Here is a 17,525-nt window from a genome sequence, read left to right on the forward strand (position 1 = left end):
AATAAATGTGAAATGCTGTTATCTCTTCTGTTCCTGAATGAGGGAAAGGGCATTGGCAAAAAGTGGTAAGGGAGGGAGGATCAGGTAGGTTTCTGCCCTCAGTGTATAGATGAAATCATGTCCTCCTCTCCTTCCACCCACCCCTGCCCCTCTTCCTTAGTTCCCAGTCTGATGGACTAGACATTTGCCACCCTCAGGGAGCTTCTAATTTGCTAGGGAGAGGTGGAGGAGGCCTCATCCTTAGAGAGCTCTCACTGTGTGGGGGATGGGGATAAAGAGAGTAGGAGTCTATTTTCTTGAGGGGAGTGGGAAGTGGCTCAATGGAAGGGGACTACGAGAATATCCAGGCAGAACCCCTGCTGGTTGGGCACCAAAGATTCCCTTCCTCCCAGGTAAACTTACCTCTTAATTAGCAGAAAGCAACTAGCCTGCTGCATAAATGCTAATTAACCCCTTGGCTCTGGAAGTGGTGTTTTCCTGCCCTGGAGCACTAATGTAGAATGCATTAGCAGCACTTAATGGCTGAGGAAGGAGGGGGAAGGGGGAAAGGGAGAGAGGCCCAGGGGTCAGTTTGCTCAGTAATAAAGAGGCCGCTCTCCAAGGTCTGGCCGGGAAATGGCAGAGACCCAAGGAGCCCCAGGAGTGTGGCTAAGGGAGGGAAGCTGGTGACTGGCCCAACACAGGGGGAGAAATGCAAAAGATGTGAGTGGGGGGATGGAGGGGAAGGAAATTAGGAAGGCTAACTTTCTGCTGCCCTCATCTTTGGGCTTCTTTGTTGACCCTCTCTGGGTCAGGTCCTTGGTTACCTGGAGTTCCTTTCCTATCTCAGTCTCTTACTCAGTCCTCCTGGGGCAGGCCAGGACTGCTTATCAGAGGGTGGAGATGGGTTGAGAGAAGGAAGGCTTTCTTATCCGGTATGTTTATCCTATGAGCACTCTGGAGCAGGGGACTATACCTGGCTTGGGTCACCCAGAACCCCTCTGGAAGGTCAGGGGGTGAGAACAGCTTGGAGGCTCAGCCCTGACCTAGAATGGCTGATAGTTTCCTTCGAGGCAGGGGCAGTGGAAGGTATGTGGAGATCCTGGAGTAGAGGAAGAGAAGAGATGAAGACCCCACACTCTGTTCTGGACCCTTGGGAGCAGAAATGTAATCTTACTCAGCCTTCCCTTAGCTCTTGACTCTCCTGTCTTCCTTTAGCCCAGGCGTTTCTAACCTGGGGTCGTGTGAACTTGTTTCTTAAAATATTATGATAACTTTATTTCAACACTATCGGTGTCCTTTGTGATCCCATGTATTTTATACGTTCAACAACGGAAGTGTTCAGAGGCTTTCACCATATTGTCAAAAGGACCCCATGGCATCAACCAGGTTAAGAGCCCCTACCTTATACTCTGACCCACCCTCCGGGCGTCTTCGGGGGTAAGTAGGTCATTGCAAATACCCTGTTTTTGTGATGGGAACCTGAGCGACACTTGGCATCTTGATCTCACTTGGAAGAAGGAGAGGGTGAGGGGGCAGGGGAGCAGGTTTAGCCAAGGACCCGCTTCGGGAATGCTCAGAAACGTGCCGGCTCCGGGACTGAGCTCAGGGTGGATTCTTGGAGCCCTGGCTGATATTACTCCCCAAAGACTTTACATAATTCTGGCCCAGCTCCCTCCCCATGATGTCATGAGTGCTGAGTTGGAGTCAAGGTCATTCCATCCCATGTGGTGGTGGGGGAACAGGATGCGGCCTCCCTTGGCAAAGTGGCCTCTTCTAGCTCTCCCTGAACCTAGCTCAGGCCCTGGGCTGGAGACTGTTTGTGGTTGGGGTGTGTGTGGAGGAGGCCGGGTCTTGTCTAAGGGGGGATCCAAAGATGGGGGTTTTGGAAACGTAGGAGGATGTCAAGTCTTCACAGTCATTCTAGACAAGTCAGGCCAAAGCAGAATTTTTCCTGCTTACATTGGAGGCTGACACCCTCTCCTCTGCCCTGGCTGTGGAGAGAACATCATCTTCAGGGTTCATAGTACTGAAGAATTAGCATCCACAGAGCCAACTTAATCCAGGCTGACTAGTCCCCATGACTCCAGACCACTGGCTGAGGTACTCAATCCAGTTAGACAAGCATTTATTGAGCATCTACTCTGTACCAGAGCATTGTGCTAGGTAGCCACTGCAAAAACAGATTTTAAGATGTAACTACCCTCAGGGGGCATATAGTCTACTAAGGGGACATAGAATTGGTTTCAATTTAGGAAAAAGGACTAGATTGGCAGCTAGGTGGTGAAGTGGATAGAGCATTCTGCCAGGAGTCAGGAAGACCTGAGTTTAAATCCAGCCTCAGACACTTAATAGCTGTGTGACCCTGGGCAAGTCACTTAACTTCTGTCAGCCTCAGTTTCCTCAATTGTAAAATAGAGATAAGAAATAGCACCTACCTCACAGGGTGGCTATGAGAATCAAATGAGGTAATATGTGTAAAATGCCTAGCATAGTTCCTACATAGTAGGGGCTATAGATAAATGCTGATTCTCTCCCCTTCCCCCTTAGACCTGGCAGCCACAGATCTGGGTTTGGCTCTCATCCCTGCTACTTACTGCCTGTGTGACCCTGAGCGAGGCACTTGACTGGGGGCAAGGCTTTCAGGGGTCTCCAGGGGCTCAGGCTACTGCCATTTTCTTCCTCTCTCAGACTTTCTTTTCTTTCTTTTCACCTCAAAGAGTGAAAGAGCTCTTCTGCCCTGCTGGCATCACCCAAGCATAAAGCCTATAGTCCTCTGACAGTACCTGCCCCCCCCCCCACCCAGGAGGCCTCTCTATTGCCCCTTCACCCCCTCCTTTAGTCAGGCTCTCAAGTCTCAGCCTCTTCTTAGCTGGACTCTGAACCCTTGGCCAGGTCAGATTTGTAAACCTTGGACACCAACCTAGGAAAACTTCCCCAGATGTCTTCTCCGAGCCCAAACCAAGAAATCCCAGCAGCTGTTCACACACCCACTTCTTCTCCACTGTAAATCTCATATTTTATCTGTCTCCTCCCTAATCCTCCCAACCTGCCTTCCCTCACCCCATCAGACCCCAGGCTGCAACCCCCACAGATCATTTGTTTGTGGGACAAACTCTCCTTCCTTCACCTCTTTTCCTTGGTGGGCCCTGATGTTGCTCACCAAACCAGCAAGAGAAGTCTGTGTGTCCTTCTTAGAGGCTTCCTTGGCATCTCTGTTTGCTGGTGTGTGTACTCTGTACCAAGAGCAATACAGGACCACAGAATCCCTCTACAGGTGGTTAGCCCACCCCTGCTTTAAGGCCCCACTCCCTTCTGGAGCAGTCCCCATTCCCCTTCTGGATGGCCCCACCTCTCGGGAGGTTGTTCCTTATGTTCAACTGAAAAAAAAAAGCCAAATTTTAGAAGTGACAGGGATCTTGGAGATCATTTAACACAACGCTCTCATTTTACAAAGGAGGAAACCGAAGCCCATAGAGTATGAGCGGCTAGCACAGTGCCTAGGGTATAGTAAGCACTTAATAAGTGCTTGTTGATTTGACTTGCCCAAGGTCACATAGGCAGAGTTAGGATTTGAACCCAGGTCTTCTGATTCCAAATATAGCATTCCCCCACTCCTCCATGATGCCTCCAAGATAATCACATAGCTACGGAGTGGGTGGAGCTGAGACTAAAGCCTAGAACGTCCAGCTCCCAGTCCAGGGTTCCGTACATGCAGTGTAATGTGGGTATGTGAAATGTTTTTGTCTATCCATGGAGAGCTCATCGGCTTCAGGGTGAATGGTCTAGGTGTCTGGGCTAGGAACAGCAGCTGAAAACCCTCCAACCCCTCTCCTCCCCCAACACACCTCTTTCTTTTTCATTTTAGGAAAATATGTTGGACTATGTAGTCATTAAGGAATTTTAAACAATAATAACTGAGTTAGCTGATTCTGACTTAAATGCTGAGATCTCTCAGGCTAGGTTTTCCCCAGCTTACTCTGGATTTTAATCAGAAGTCCCCTTTCCAGACCCCCTTTCCAGTGAACAGGAAGACCCTCCTGCGTAAGAGTCATGGCTGGCACTTCTCCCTTCCCCTTACCACGTCCCCTCTATTTGGCACCTGGACTGAGTCAGATGTCCTGGGCCCGGGGACCAGGGGTGGGGCTGGGGGAAGAGGCTAGACAGTTCTCAGTGACTTTGGAAGATTTGGTCCTATAACCTCAGGGATGGAGCAGAGAAGATTTGGTCCTATAACCTCAGGGATGGGGGCCTTCGGAGAGGAAATAGAATGGAGGAGGTTAAGGGGTCAGAACTTTTAGCCTGTTTTACTGTGAGTTTTCCTGGATGTCCATGACCCTTGGAGTATTGGAGGAAGGGAAGAAGGCAGAATGAGGTTCCACTTGTTTCTGGAACTGCTACTTTCTCATTAGATCTTTGAATTTTATGTAAATTCTGTGTGTGTATGTGTGTGTGTGTATGTGTGTATATGTGTGTAAAGGAGGGTATCGGATTTTAATTAGTGGTGGTGTCAAAGTAGGGCTAGATTAATTATTGGAAATCACGAGTTCCAGATGGTTTTAATTTTCACAGCAGGGCACTGGCATCTCCTAAGGTGTGTATGTGCGTGTGCGTGTTTTTATTAAAATCAGACTGGATATTATTCATCCCCGGTGTGTTTTAGGGGCAATGTGGTCCATTTGCTATAGCTCCAAGGATACTGCACTCAGGAATGCAAGGCAGTGATTTAAGGAAAAGCAAGTTACTTATCACTGAAATGAAATTTCTTTGGGCAGATGAAGTGTGAAGGCAAGGGAACAGAAGAGGGATGACAAGAGATGGGAGAGGGCAGTATGGAGAAAGGACAGCTACTAGAGAAAACGGGAGAGGAGGCAGAAGGGCCAGAGGAGGGAAGAAAGGTAAAGTTTAGACAGGCTCAGGAGGGTATGGGCTCAGAGCACTCACCCTCTGGATTCCCAGGCCCCAGACCTGCTTCAAGCCCTGTTGTAGTCAGCCCCGAACACCCTTCCCTTCCTGCCCTCCCTCTCACTCCATTCTCTCGATACCTCTGTGACTGTCACTTCACTGCTCACTTTGGATCAGGGTCCCAGGCGATCAGAGAGCAGGCTTTCTCTCCCTTGCCCCCTCAGGTTATTTATTAGGTCTTGGCTTTGAATGTGGTCATTGGGACTCATGATCTTAGTGACCACAGAGCTTCAGGGACTGACTCGGGGTGGGGTAACTCCTTGTTCCGGAACAGCCCCACCCCATTTCCTCCCTCCAGGGTCCTCATGTTTCCCTTCTCCCACCCTTTCCCTTCCCCGTGGCCCTGGCCTGGCCATTAGGGCCTCGGGAGGGGAAAAAGGAGGGGGGCACTAGCAGGTGCTCCAGCTTCCAGATGTTCTCCCTGGGGGGCCTGTTCCAGCTGTTCTGACGATGCGTAGGGAGGGCAAGGTGTGTGCCTGTGTGTATCTATCCCTGAAGTCCATCCGTTCTCCTGTTCTCGGCGGCCCTGATTTATTTATTCATACATCTACCCTCCCTCCCACCCTCCTCACTCCTCCAGAAAGAATTACTGGAGTCAGGAGGAAGCAGAGAGGACTGGGTGCTGCCGTTCATCTCTGAGGAGCCGATCAAGCCAGCTTTTTGAATTAGCTTTAGTTGCTTCAGTTGGGGATGGGGGGAGAAGCCCCGGACCCCATTCTCTAGAGGGTGGGGACCATGGGGAAGAGGCCAAGGATTGGGCCTCTCCCTCTGTGATTCATAAATAGTAGCGGTGTTGGGGGCATTGCTGGAATTATGCTTTTCCTGAGATTCCACATTGGACCCTTCCTCTCCCATCCCCTTCCCACTGGGGAATCCTGGAAAGGGGGGTGGGGGAAGGAAAGAGGGACAGGGACAGGGAGGGGAACAAGAACTACCTGGTCAGGATCTCTCTCCTCAGTGTTCCTACAGCCTGGTAAAAAATGCCCTTTCTCCCCCTCCCTTTCTAAGCTCAGCTTCTAGTGGAAACAGACACATTTGGCAGTCAAGTCCGGATCAAAGGCAAGGAGACAGATTTCTACCTTTGCATGAATAGGAAAGGCAAGCTCGTGGGCAAGGTAAGTGTTTCCTATTAATTCATTTGTAACTTGAGCATCACCTCGGAGCGATGACTGTGAAACCACAATGGTGTGTCCAGGACCCTGCCTGTCAGCCCCAAATGAAAAGCAGGGCGCGGGGAGTGGGGAATTCTCACTGCCTTGTCTCTATCATCTGTGGCGTTGCCCCAAACTGTAAAGCTGGACACCTTGGCCAGGGTTTGTTACTGATTAGGACTGGTTTGTTGGCGGCTCTGAGCAAGATGGTGATGACGATGACGACAACGATGATGATGATAAAGATGATAAATAACTCACAATTATATAGGACTTTAAGGGTTTTGCACATATTGTTTAATTTGATTCTCCCAACAACTCTGGGAGATAAATCCTCTTATTATCCCGTTTTACGAATGAGGAGACTGGGGTCAGAGAGGTGACTTCCCTAGGGTTACTAGCCAGTAGTGTCTGAGGATGCATTTGAACTCGGCTCTTCTTGACTTCAAATCCAGGGCTCTATTTATGACGCCACCTGGCTGACCAATGGGCTGTCCCCTTCCAAAGTAAGGGAGTTTCTAGTCAGGACTAGGATAGGTGACTTGGCCTCCTTTTTCACTTAGATTGTGAGAGGGAGCTTCTGCAGGTGAGAGGCTCAGTGCTTGTTTTAATAACCATGGTGGGACTGCAGAACAATGCAGTCCGAATGTCTACATTGGCACTGGGGCCTCGTGATTCTAACATTACAGGGAGATTTTATTACCGGTCAGTGGCAGGATCCCTGCACGATAGTGAAATGAAAGAAATTATTTTGAGCAAAGTGACTAGGGAGAAAGTTTGCTGGGTTAGCACACTGGGGTTTTACTGATGGTGGTGAGCTTTTGTGTCCACCCCCCCCCTCCCCCCAGCCAAAAAAAATGTTCTATTGTGTTTTTCATTTTATGAGGGAGAGGAAAAGGGAATATTTTTGAAAAATATTATTTATTATTTTGTTAACAATCTGGTTTCTCTGGCAACCTCTTAGTGCCGATGGTTACATGTTGAGTGAAGTCATCCTTCCCTGGGCACATGCACTGTTAAGACACCCCCTCCCACCTTGGACCCTTTTTTCCCCATCCTGGCACCTCCTGGTTTAGGAGCAGGGGTTCTGGAGCTGGATTCTAGAAGATACACTTCTAGAATATAGATTGGGAAGGTGTGAGCACTGGATCTGAAGACAGGAGAACCAGATGCTAAACCCATATAGCCGCTATGGCAAACACCACCTCTGTGACCCCAGGCAAATTGTACTTTCTTGGGCCTCAAAAATGAAGAGGTTAAGGCTAGATGAAGTCTGAAAGCTTCTCCTCGCTCCCAGTTATGTGATCCTGTGACTCAAGAGGCCTCCAGTAGTTTTTTTGGGGGGAGGAGATCTGAAGCACTTGTCTGGGTCTCCAGCCACACATCTCCAAGGGCAGTGAGAGCCTTTGAATGGTTAGGTGGTAATGCTTTTGCCCAGCAGTGGGTCTTAACACATTCAGGGGATGCTGGACTAACCCCCCTAGCCCCTGGGGTCCCCTCACAGTCCTGATAGAGTAGGTGTAGGTGGATGACAAATGTGTAGCAGGCAGGAGGCCAGAGCCAGGGGGAGGAGGGAAGGATCCTCACTAGCTTTGTACAATACTGTATTTGGAAGGAAAAGATTCCAGACACATTGCCCACATTAGCTTCTCAAGAGCAAAAAAATCATAGTAAGTCTTCTTGATGCTAAAGAGAGTGTTTTTAATTAGTGATCCAGTTTCCACTGTTTTTGTGGCTGGGTGTGGGGGGGGGTCAGAGGAGGGGTACTTCTCTAAACTAAGGGGTATAGTAGATCATGGTGGCCCAAGTTTCCTGGGGACCTAGCCCCAGTTGGTCCCACAGCCACTGGAGGAACTCCCGAGGGATGCTGGGGGTGGTGACTGTGTCTCTCCTCCAATTGTTTCCTGTTGCTTTGCCCTGCATAATCCCTTACTCCTGCTTTGTTCTCCTTCCCACTCAGCATCTTGGGATGCTTCCCAGGCACAAACCTGCTTTGAGTTTAGTACTTTTTATTTTATTATAATAATTTTTTTTGTTTGTTTCTCATGATCACCTACAAAGAGCTAGACCCAACAGGGACGGTTATGGGACCTGGCCAGGCAGGAGCTGCTCTCAAGTCCTGTACAGCTCCATTCCAGCCAAGGCTAGCCATCCACGGGGTCAAAAGAGCAGCCCCAGTCCCGCCAGGCTGAACCCCTCCCGCCTGACTGGCTGACTCACCCCTTCCACGGGAGCCCGTCTTCTGTTTCCTGCATTCTCACCCTCTCTCCTGTTCGTTAATATTGGTGACTGTACAGCTGGCACCTACTTTGGATCACTGTTCCCTTCCCACCCCTCATCCCTCCACCCCTCAGAGGTACCTCTCTCTCTCCTAACCTCCTCTCCTCCTCCCAGACGGGGTCCTCTTCCATTTTAGCTTCTCTCCTTCTCTTCATTAGTCTCTTCCCCCAACTTTCCCCTCCTGGGTCACCTCTTCCAGCTCCTGGCAGAATCTTCAGTAGCATGATGTTGACTCTCAGCCAATGAGTCATCCTCCAAAAATTCACCTGTCTTGGTCTTGCCCTGTGAAGAAACCTCCCTCCATCCCATACCACTCCGGCTGCCTCCTAAAGGCTTCTTTCCTCACGGATAAGATAATCTAGAGTGTGTGATGTGAACCCCAATAAGTTTGAAGCCAGGTAGAATGAGTAAGGACAAAGGAAAGATCCCAAAGGATTATGGGGTTTAGGGCTGGAAAGAACTTTAGGAAATTACCAGTTCAACCTCCCCAGTTTTACAGGTGAGGTGCCTGAGACCCAAGGAAGGGAGGAAGAAAAATCCCTGAAAATGCCTTTTTTTTTTTTAACCAATCCGTAGCTCAACTTGCATCATACTTATTTGGATACATGCCTTATCCTTCCTTGTGGAATATAAGACCTGCGTTCAAATCCAGTGCTCTTAACATTACAACAAGTTCATTTAAATTGTCGAATAAACATTTCTTAAGCACTTTCTATGGGCAAGGCCCTATGTTAGGTCCAAGAATATGAAAATGAAAATTATAGACTCCCTGCCTTCAGTGAGCTTCCAGTCTGACAAGGGGAGGGGAGGAATAAGACATATACATATCTAAATATGATTCAGTGATGAATGAGAACAGCAAAGTAGAAATTGAAAGTGAGCTGCAAAACTGGAGGAGCAGCAGTAGTTACAGATATGTAGCAATATGTGTCAATATTGTGTATTAGATATGTGTGTGTATATACATTTACATATATAGTACTATATATATACAGTAATAGATATATGCATGTATGTGTGTGTATGTATATATATATATATATATATATATATTTAGTGTAGGCAGCTTAGGCAGACTTGAGGAAAGAGAGGTTTTCTGAACTGTGTATGTGAGGAAAGAAGCGTGTTTTGGGCATGGAGGATGAATGGCCTGGGTAGAGGTAGAGAGAGGGCAGGACAAGACTGGGGAATGGCAGAGGAGAAATAGGAGAAGTGAGGGATGGAGGTGGGGTGGGAAGGGAAGGATAGATTTTGACCTGACCGGAGGAAGGGAAGTGGGGGGTAACAAGAGCTGAGATTGGAGAAAATGAGAGCCTCTGGCCAGATATTCTGGGAAGTCCGTAACTGTTTTAAATTTTTAGTCTAAAGTTTGTGGAAGGAGCAGCTTCTAGGCTGAGTTTAGCTTTGATTCTTGTAGCTTCAAATATATGAACCTTAGAAAGGGAACAAACAAGTCATTGAGAGAGATTCTCTGGCGGCTGTGAGGGAGGAGCTGGCTGCTGGCAGTGGTCTCATCGAGCAGTCACCGTGTTCCGTGCTGGGGTGGTGGCTGAAGCAGTGAAAAGGGAGAGACAAATCTGAGGGGCACACCTGGGCCTGACCTCTCTGCCCTATTTGTGCTGGTGAAGGAACCAATGAGGCTTCTTCAGGACTGCTTTATAACAACACCTCTTATTTCCGTTGAGTGCTTCCCTCAAACCATCCTTCTGAAGTCAGTGGAGCAGATATTATTGATAAACTCTGGTTTACACAAGAGGAAACTGAGGCTGTCTTGCCTAGAGTCAGCTATCTAGTGAGCATCTAAGCTGGGACTTCACCCTGGGTCTCATAAGCCCCATCTGAGTGCAGCTCCTTTTCCATTGCAGGAGGTAAACTGGGGGCTGCCTGTGAGCCTGCATTTATTGGAGAAGATTTGGCTTCCATCGCTCCTGGGGGGAAAACTCAGTAGAAGAGAAATGAGCATGGTGAGGGACTTGAGGGCAGACTAGAGACAGAACTAAGGGTAGGAAAGCTAGATAGCCTCTTAAGGGTGCAACATGTCAACAGGCAGTGAAATACGTGACACGTTTTATAATCTCCTATTTTGGATGCCAGAGAATTCTGCTCTCTATGGTTTATAGGTGTTTCTTGATAAACTGAGAAGTGATTGTCAGCTCCTTGAGGGCAGGGATGGTTTTTTACAAACTCTTTTTGTTTGCCCAGCACTTAGTACAGTGCCTGGCAGGTAGTCAGAGCTTAATCAATGTTTATTGATTAATTGAAGGCTCACAACCTCCAGTGGGCCAGTAACCCACCAAGAGCACAATGTGACAGCTTTGACTAGAGCACTCTGAAGCCCCCGTCCCTGTTCTGGAGAGGACTACCCTTGGGAGGGAGGGATGTGGGGTCTGCCAGGCACTGCCAGCTCCACTCTTGGTGTTAGAAAGACCTATACAACAAAACAGAATGCTATAGGAGGCACACTCAAAGAAGGGTCCGTGTGTCGGGGAAGGTTGTTATTGAATCAGGTTGAGGTGGTATGTGGGAGGAGAGGAGATGGAGAGGAAGAGAGAGAGAAAGAGGAGGGAGAATGAGAATATATCAAAGGAAGCTTTTTGGAGACGGGGGATTTTGAGATGAGTTTTAAGTGGATGAATAGGAATTCAGTTAAGCAATGCGAGAGAAAAGAACTGATGACAAGGCTCCAGACCTTTCTTCTTCCAGAATCTAGTCAGTATCTCTCCCTTTTCCTTTAGTATGGTTAATGGAAGCAGGAATTGGTAATTTTTTTTTTAAATTTTGAACTTCTTGGCCTTTCCTTAGGTTATTTAACACCACTGACATTTTCCTGAGTGACCGAATTGTTTGGCCTTAGGTCATATGTGATGTCCCTTGGGATCTTAATATCCATATTCTTCCTTCTAACATTTAATGCATCCCCAAGAATCTGGGTACCTTTGAATGTGGGTCATTATTATTTACCTCCTGAGTCCTCTGTGAAAGCTCCCTCTACAATGGCCAACTTCTTTCCCAGTTTCTTTTCCTCCTACTGAATGCAAACACTCACACAGAGGGACACGCATGCATACAAACATCCCCTACCACATACTCCCTGAACTCTCAGCAATTTCCATGAAACACTTGATCTTGGAAGAGCATTTTGTATTTGTTTATAAGTTTTCAAAAAGTTCGGCACTCTGAAGTACCCATGCTCATTCTCAACTCAAAGGTGAATGTTACTGGAAGCATTTGGGAGAAATTCTTGGAGTCATCAGTAAGTTATGAAAACCTGAAAGGGAAAAAAAAACTCTACAGTTTCCCACTTCAAACAAAAGGTTGGAACTCTCTACTTAATCTAAAAAAAACCCCAAAAAACAAAAAAAACAGACCGACCTTGAGATTTCCAACTTGGCTGAGAATTGGTCCATAACGAGGAGTATGTTCTGGCTAAGTTTGGAGAAGCTCTTGGAAACCCAAGCAATATTAATATGTCCTTCCAGCCTGGGATTTGTGTTTTTTTCGACCTTGCAATGATCTCTGTCAGGGCTGTGCAGAGGCCCCTAATGGGCTGACTAGGATTTCTGGAAAAGGGAGATTTAAGGCCCTTTCTGCTGGGAGAATAGGGTCAGGGCAGGCCTGTTAGATGAAAAGTTGGGGCTCTTCCTTCCTACAGATCCCCTTCTTTCCTTGCCAGACAGATTGTGTGGCATCTCAATTCAATAAACCTTATTAAGTGCCTACTATGTGCTAAATGTTGGAGATACAAAAAGAGTCCCTGTCCTCAAGGAGCTTATAATCTAGTGAATTGTTTCCAATAGCTAGAATGAGGCCAGAGGCAGCCCAGACCCAGGGAGTGATCATAAAAGTCACTTGGAAAAAACCCTGGTTGGCCTTAAATGGCCATTCTGTTGTTTCCAAACCCCCTCGATTACTCTTTTCTAGCCCCACCTAGAGGGTCATGTGGCATATTTGGAGTCTTTGGGTGCAGTGTATTAAAAAAACAATGGAGCCCCTGTAAAGGCTAAGATGTCGGGAGGATGAGAGAGAGAGGGGACCGAGAAAATGGGGGAAATGGAGAGAAATAAGGGTAGGAGAGAGAGAAAGAGAAGCAGGGAGGATTTAGAGAAGTTGTCAAAGGAGCAGATCCAATGGGAGGATTTGAGAGGGGGGGACTGGGCCAGACCTATGGACCCCAGGTGCATGTGGGCATTGAGGAAAAAGCATGGGAGTTGAGGTAAGGAGACCTTGGCTGGGTGGGTCCTATTCCACCTTGGAGCTGGTACTCAAGGACAGAGGTCTATAATGATGGTGGTGGTAGTAGTAGTAGTAGTAGTAGTAATAACTAATGTTTCTATAATGCTTACTGTGTGCCAAGCACTGTGTTAAGTGCTTTACAGATACCTCATTTGATCCTCATAGCAACCAGGGGAGGTAGGGGCTATTACTACTCCCGTTTTACAGATGGGGAGCCTGAGGCAAATAGAGGTTAAATGACTGCTCAGTGTCATACAACTTGTAAGGGTCCGAGGCCGGATTTGAATTCCGGTCCCTGCATTCTGTCCGTTTGTATAGCACTTTAAAGTTTATGAAGAACTTTACATATATTATCTTACTTGATCTTTACTTCAGTAAATCCTTAGGGATTGGCAATAGTTAGCCTGAACAGAACAGAGAGAAGTCGTAGGAAAGAGGGAGGTGAGCAGAACACCGAGCAGATGTTCATCGATCTCCTAATGTGTGCCACGTGTTACAGTACGCTAGACCGTAAATTCCATGAGAGCAGGACAGCATCCTCGTCATCCTTGCATCATGTATGTGCATGTGGCAGGAGTCTGACAAACGTCTAGTCAGTCAATGCATGAGCTAAGCTTATGGGATGCAAAGAAATGTTAGGAGACTGAAGGGCTGCCTTCGTACACGTGTATTATTTTCAAAAACTGAATTAAAATAGGATAATAAACGAGAAGCAGTAGTTGGTAGAAGGTGCATTGGATCAGGTATTGGATGTGAAGGAAGGAAGGAAAGGGATAAGTGGAAATTAAGCTCCCTGTGCTAAGCACTTTCCAGATATCTCATCTGATCCCCAGGACAACCATGAGAAGATGCTGTCATTATCCCCATATTGCAGGTGAGGAATGTGAGGCAGAGGGAGGTTAGGTGGCTCGCCCAGCTAGTAAGTGTCTGAGGACGGATTCAAACGCAGGTCTTCCAGGTTCCAGGTCCGACGCTCTATGCACCCCACCATCTAGCTGCCTACTATGTACAAATCACTATTTTAGCGCTAGAAGTAAAAAGACGAAAAATGAAACTGTGTTCTCAAGAAACCTATGTTCTACTTGGGAATCCAGCGTATTGACAAAAATAAGTACAGAGGAGTTTCAGGAGAGGAGAACATTAAAACCTAGGGGGATGGGGGACAATGTATCAGGAAAGGCCTCATGTAGGAGGTGGTACCTGGACTGTGTTTTAAAGAAAACTAGGGATTTGATGAAGCAGAAGAGGGAGGGAGAGAATTCTAGACATAGATGACTATTTGTCCAAAGGAAGTGAGAGATACAATGTCATGTATGGGCCACTTTGAGGGAATATGGGAAAGGGAATAATATGAAATAACACTGGAAGGGTAAGGAGAGCTAGATTGGTTAAAATGCTAGGTTTAGTAGTTTATATTTTATCCTAGAGGCAATAGAGAGTCATTGAAGGTTTTTTTTTTGGGGGGGGGTGGTATGAAACGTGGTCACATCTGTGTTTTAAATTATAAATATTAATTTGGCATCTGTGTGGAGAATGAATTGGATAGGGGTTCGGAGTCATGAGTATCAATTAGGAGGCTATTGCAGTAGTCTGAATGAGGGGTAGTAAGAGCCCGAATTGGGGGACAGGCTTGTGAGTGGAGAGGGGACAGAAACGAGATGTCGTAGAGGTGGGATTATCGAAAAGACTTGGCACCTGATTGGATGTAGGGCTGAGGAGTCAGGAAGGGTTGAGGACAACTCCACGGATGTGAAACTTTAAAAGGTGTCGTTACCAAAGGCAAGCTTGGCAGATGGATGGGTTTGAGGGGAAGTGTACAGAGTTTTAAACACATTGAGTTTCGGATACCTAAGGGACATCCAGGTGGAGGTGTTCAGTAAGCAGTTGATAATGTGGGTCCCAAGTTCAGGAGAGAAATTTAGGACTGTATAAGTTTGGGAGTCATCTGAAGAGAGATGATAATTGAATCCCTGGGGCTTGATGAACTCACCAGTGAATAAAGTGTAGAGAAGAAGGAGAAAAGAGTCCTTGGGGCTTTCCCTTGGGGGAACACCCACATTTAGCTGGTGAAAGAAGGCTGAGGAGTGATCACACAGGTAGGACGAGAACCAAGAAACTGGTGTCATGGAAGCCAAGGGCAGAGATTATGTCCAAGTCTAACCAGTGATGGACAACATCAAGAGCTACAGTTAGGTTATAGTAGAATGAAAAATGAGAAAAGAATCCAAGTTAATAAATTCGTGATGACTTTGGAAAGAGCCTTTCAGTTAAGAGTGAGATGGGAAGCCAGATTTGAAGGGATTGAGAAATGAGTGGGGGAGGTGAGGAAATGGATGCAATTTGAGAGTATTAGACTGCTTTTTCTAGGACTTAATCTATGAAAGGGAGAAGAGACACAGGACAAGAGCCTTAGGAGATGAGAGAGTGAAATGAAGGCGTTACAGGAGTTCAGAGGTAGGAGGTATCCCTGTGGCCTGGAGTGATTGGAAAAATCTTTATGTAGGGGTGAGATTTGAACTGGGCCTTGAGTGATGGGTAGAGTTTGTCCCTTTAGAGAAGAAAAGGGGAGAGTTTTTACATTAGTTGGAGGTGGGAGGGAAGGGAGATAGCATCTGCATGCCCAGGCAGCTTGAGAGGACAGGAAGGAGACCCGTCTGGCTGCAGCAGACAGAGGGCAGGGGAGGAGTGTATAGGACCTTGTCCACTCTTTTCTTACCTCTCTTTATTTCTTTTTTCCCTTCTTTGCAGCCTGATGGCACCAGCAAAGAGTGCGTCTTCATTGAGAAGGTCCTGGAGAACAATTACACAGCACTGATGTCTGCCAAGTACACAGGCTGGTATGTGGGCTTCACCAAGAAGGGGCGACCGAGGAAGGGCCCCAAGACTCGGGAGAATCAGCAGGATGTCCACTTTATGAAGCGCTACCCCAAGGGCCAAGCTGAGTTGCAGAAGCCCTTCAAGTATACGACGGTGACCAAGCGGACAAGGCGCATCCGGCCCACGCACCCTGGCTAGAGCAGCCAGCCCCACCAGCCCCACCAGGATGGTGCAACCATAAGCCACACACACCGACACACACACACCGACACACACACACACACAAAAACTGCATCAGAGAAATATTTTTACATTAAAATAAGGAAAGAAGTTCTATTTTTGTACATTGTGTTTAAAAGAAAAAAAAACTGAACCCAAACGCTAGGGGAAGCGATAAGGATTTAGTGTTGACTTGAAACCACCCACAACAAAAGACTTATCTAACTTAAGTGGACTGGGTGCTCATTTCTCTTTCGGAACAGACAACTTTAAGCTGGTCCCCCAGAGAACTTTATTAAAGGAACCAACAAGCAAGGGAAACCAAAGTCCTTTTTTTCCAAAGTTACTGGAAAAAAAAAACACCCCCACCCCCTCCTCAAAAAACAAACACACACTCCACAGACTACCCTTCTCCTCTCCCCATCCTTGTCCCACCCTTCCATCAAACAAAAATCTCTGGTTTGCAGTCATTTATTTATTGTCTGCTGCAAGCTGCATAGAGACAAGATGGCGACACCGCGCGGGGATGGCGTGTCCTTGGAGTTCTCAGCGCATCGACCTTCTGACGACAGACGGCTCCGTCCTAGCTCCGTGACCCTGCATCGCTCTCAGTTCTGGAGAATGCTGCTAATTACATTCAGTGACTCAGATGACCTAGTACACCAATGATAAGGGAATATTTTAAAACCAGCTATATTATATATATATTATATATATATAAGCTATTTATTTCACCTCTCTGTATATTGCAGTTCCATGAACCAAGTATTACTGCCTCAACAATTAAAAACAAACAACAAATTATCTAAGATGACGTGGTGCGTGGCTCTGGGAGGCTGGGGTTGGCCAACTTATTCTCATTCTGTGACCTATACAGCATTTGGTTTGGATAGATGTCCTGCTGCTTTGATCCTTTCTTTGACCCTGTGCCCGATGCAGGTATCAGATTGGGAACAGGTATCTCTAAACATACCCAGCTCTTGGATCATAGAAGTGAGCCCTCGGGAGCCTGGAGGAAGGAGCTGGGGCGGGGGGGGGGGGTGGGATGGTGTTTGTGTGTATATGGCAGAGAAGGATTACTCTCTTAGAAACTCTCCTGACTTATATAACCTGTCTCTACCCTCCCTCTTCTGCCTCTACTCCCATTTCACCCCCAGCCATGGTAAGAAGACTGGAATAAGTTATGGAAACTGGTATAGTTCTGAGAGGATGGGGTTCTGAACCTCATCTGATAAAAGTGGAAAGAGTATTAATTTTGAATCCTGGCAAATCACTTTGACATTCTGTAAAGTGAGGGAGAAGCCATAGGGTCCCTTCTAGCTCTGAATTCTGGTTTCTTGACTTGTATGAGCTGCTCTCAAATCTTGAAATGGGCAGTTGAGTATCTGTACCCTGACTAAGGGAGAAACATGTGAGGATGGTGGGGAAGAGGACAGAGACTGGTTTTCCTGGCTGTTTTTTTTCTTCTTCACATTTTAAATGTATTACAAAAAGGATCAGAACGCCAAATGACTGCTCTGTATGTATTGGGTGTGCCCTGGAGTAGAAGTACAATTAACAGAGTTCCATACTTCTTCCTTACATCAGACTTTAATCTGTGTCTCTGCCAGCCATCAGGCACCCAGTTCTGACCTCTGGGAAAACAAGTCTCCTCCCTAGTGCCTGGCTCATAGCTTATTGGCCGACTGATTCTTCTGCATGATAGCCCATCAGATATTTGAAGACAATCTTGTCTCCCTAAGCACCCCTTCTCTTCTCAAGGCTAAACAATCCCCAATTCTTCCCATTTATGCCCAGAGACATTTTCTAATCCCCTCCCTATCCCGTAGCCCTCTAGACGCAGATCAGTTTGTCAAAATTCTTCCTAAAACATGGTGCCCT

General features: G+C 47.1%; 1 protein-coding gene across 1 annotated transcript in view; it reads left to right on the plus strand.

Moving 5' to 3' along the window:
- Positions 1–15,663, plus strand: part of FGF18 (fibroblast growth factor 18) — a 31,261-nt gene extending 15,598 nt beyond the window's left edge. The window contains exons 3-4 of the mRNA XM_036749747.1: positions 5,953–6,059; positions 15,357–15,663. Coding sequence (XP_036605642.1) covers positions 5,953–6,059; positions 15,357–15,623 — 374 coding nt within the window. The 3' untranslated portion in view covers positions 15,624–15,663. The remainder of the gene's footprint in view (positions 1–5,952; positions 6,060–15,356) is intronic.
- The last annotated feature ends 1,862 nt before the right edge of the window (positions 15,664–17,525 follow it).

This window comes from Trichosurus vulpecula, chromosome 3 (assembly GCF_011100635.1).
Source record: "Trichosurus vulpecula isolate mTriVul1 chromosome 3, mTriVul1.pri, whole genome shotgun sequence".
NCBI lineage: Eukaryota > Metazoa > Chordata > Mammalia > Diprotodontia > Phalangeridae > Trichosurus > Trichosurus vulpecula.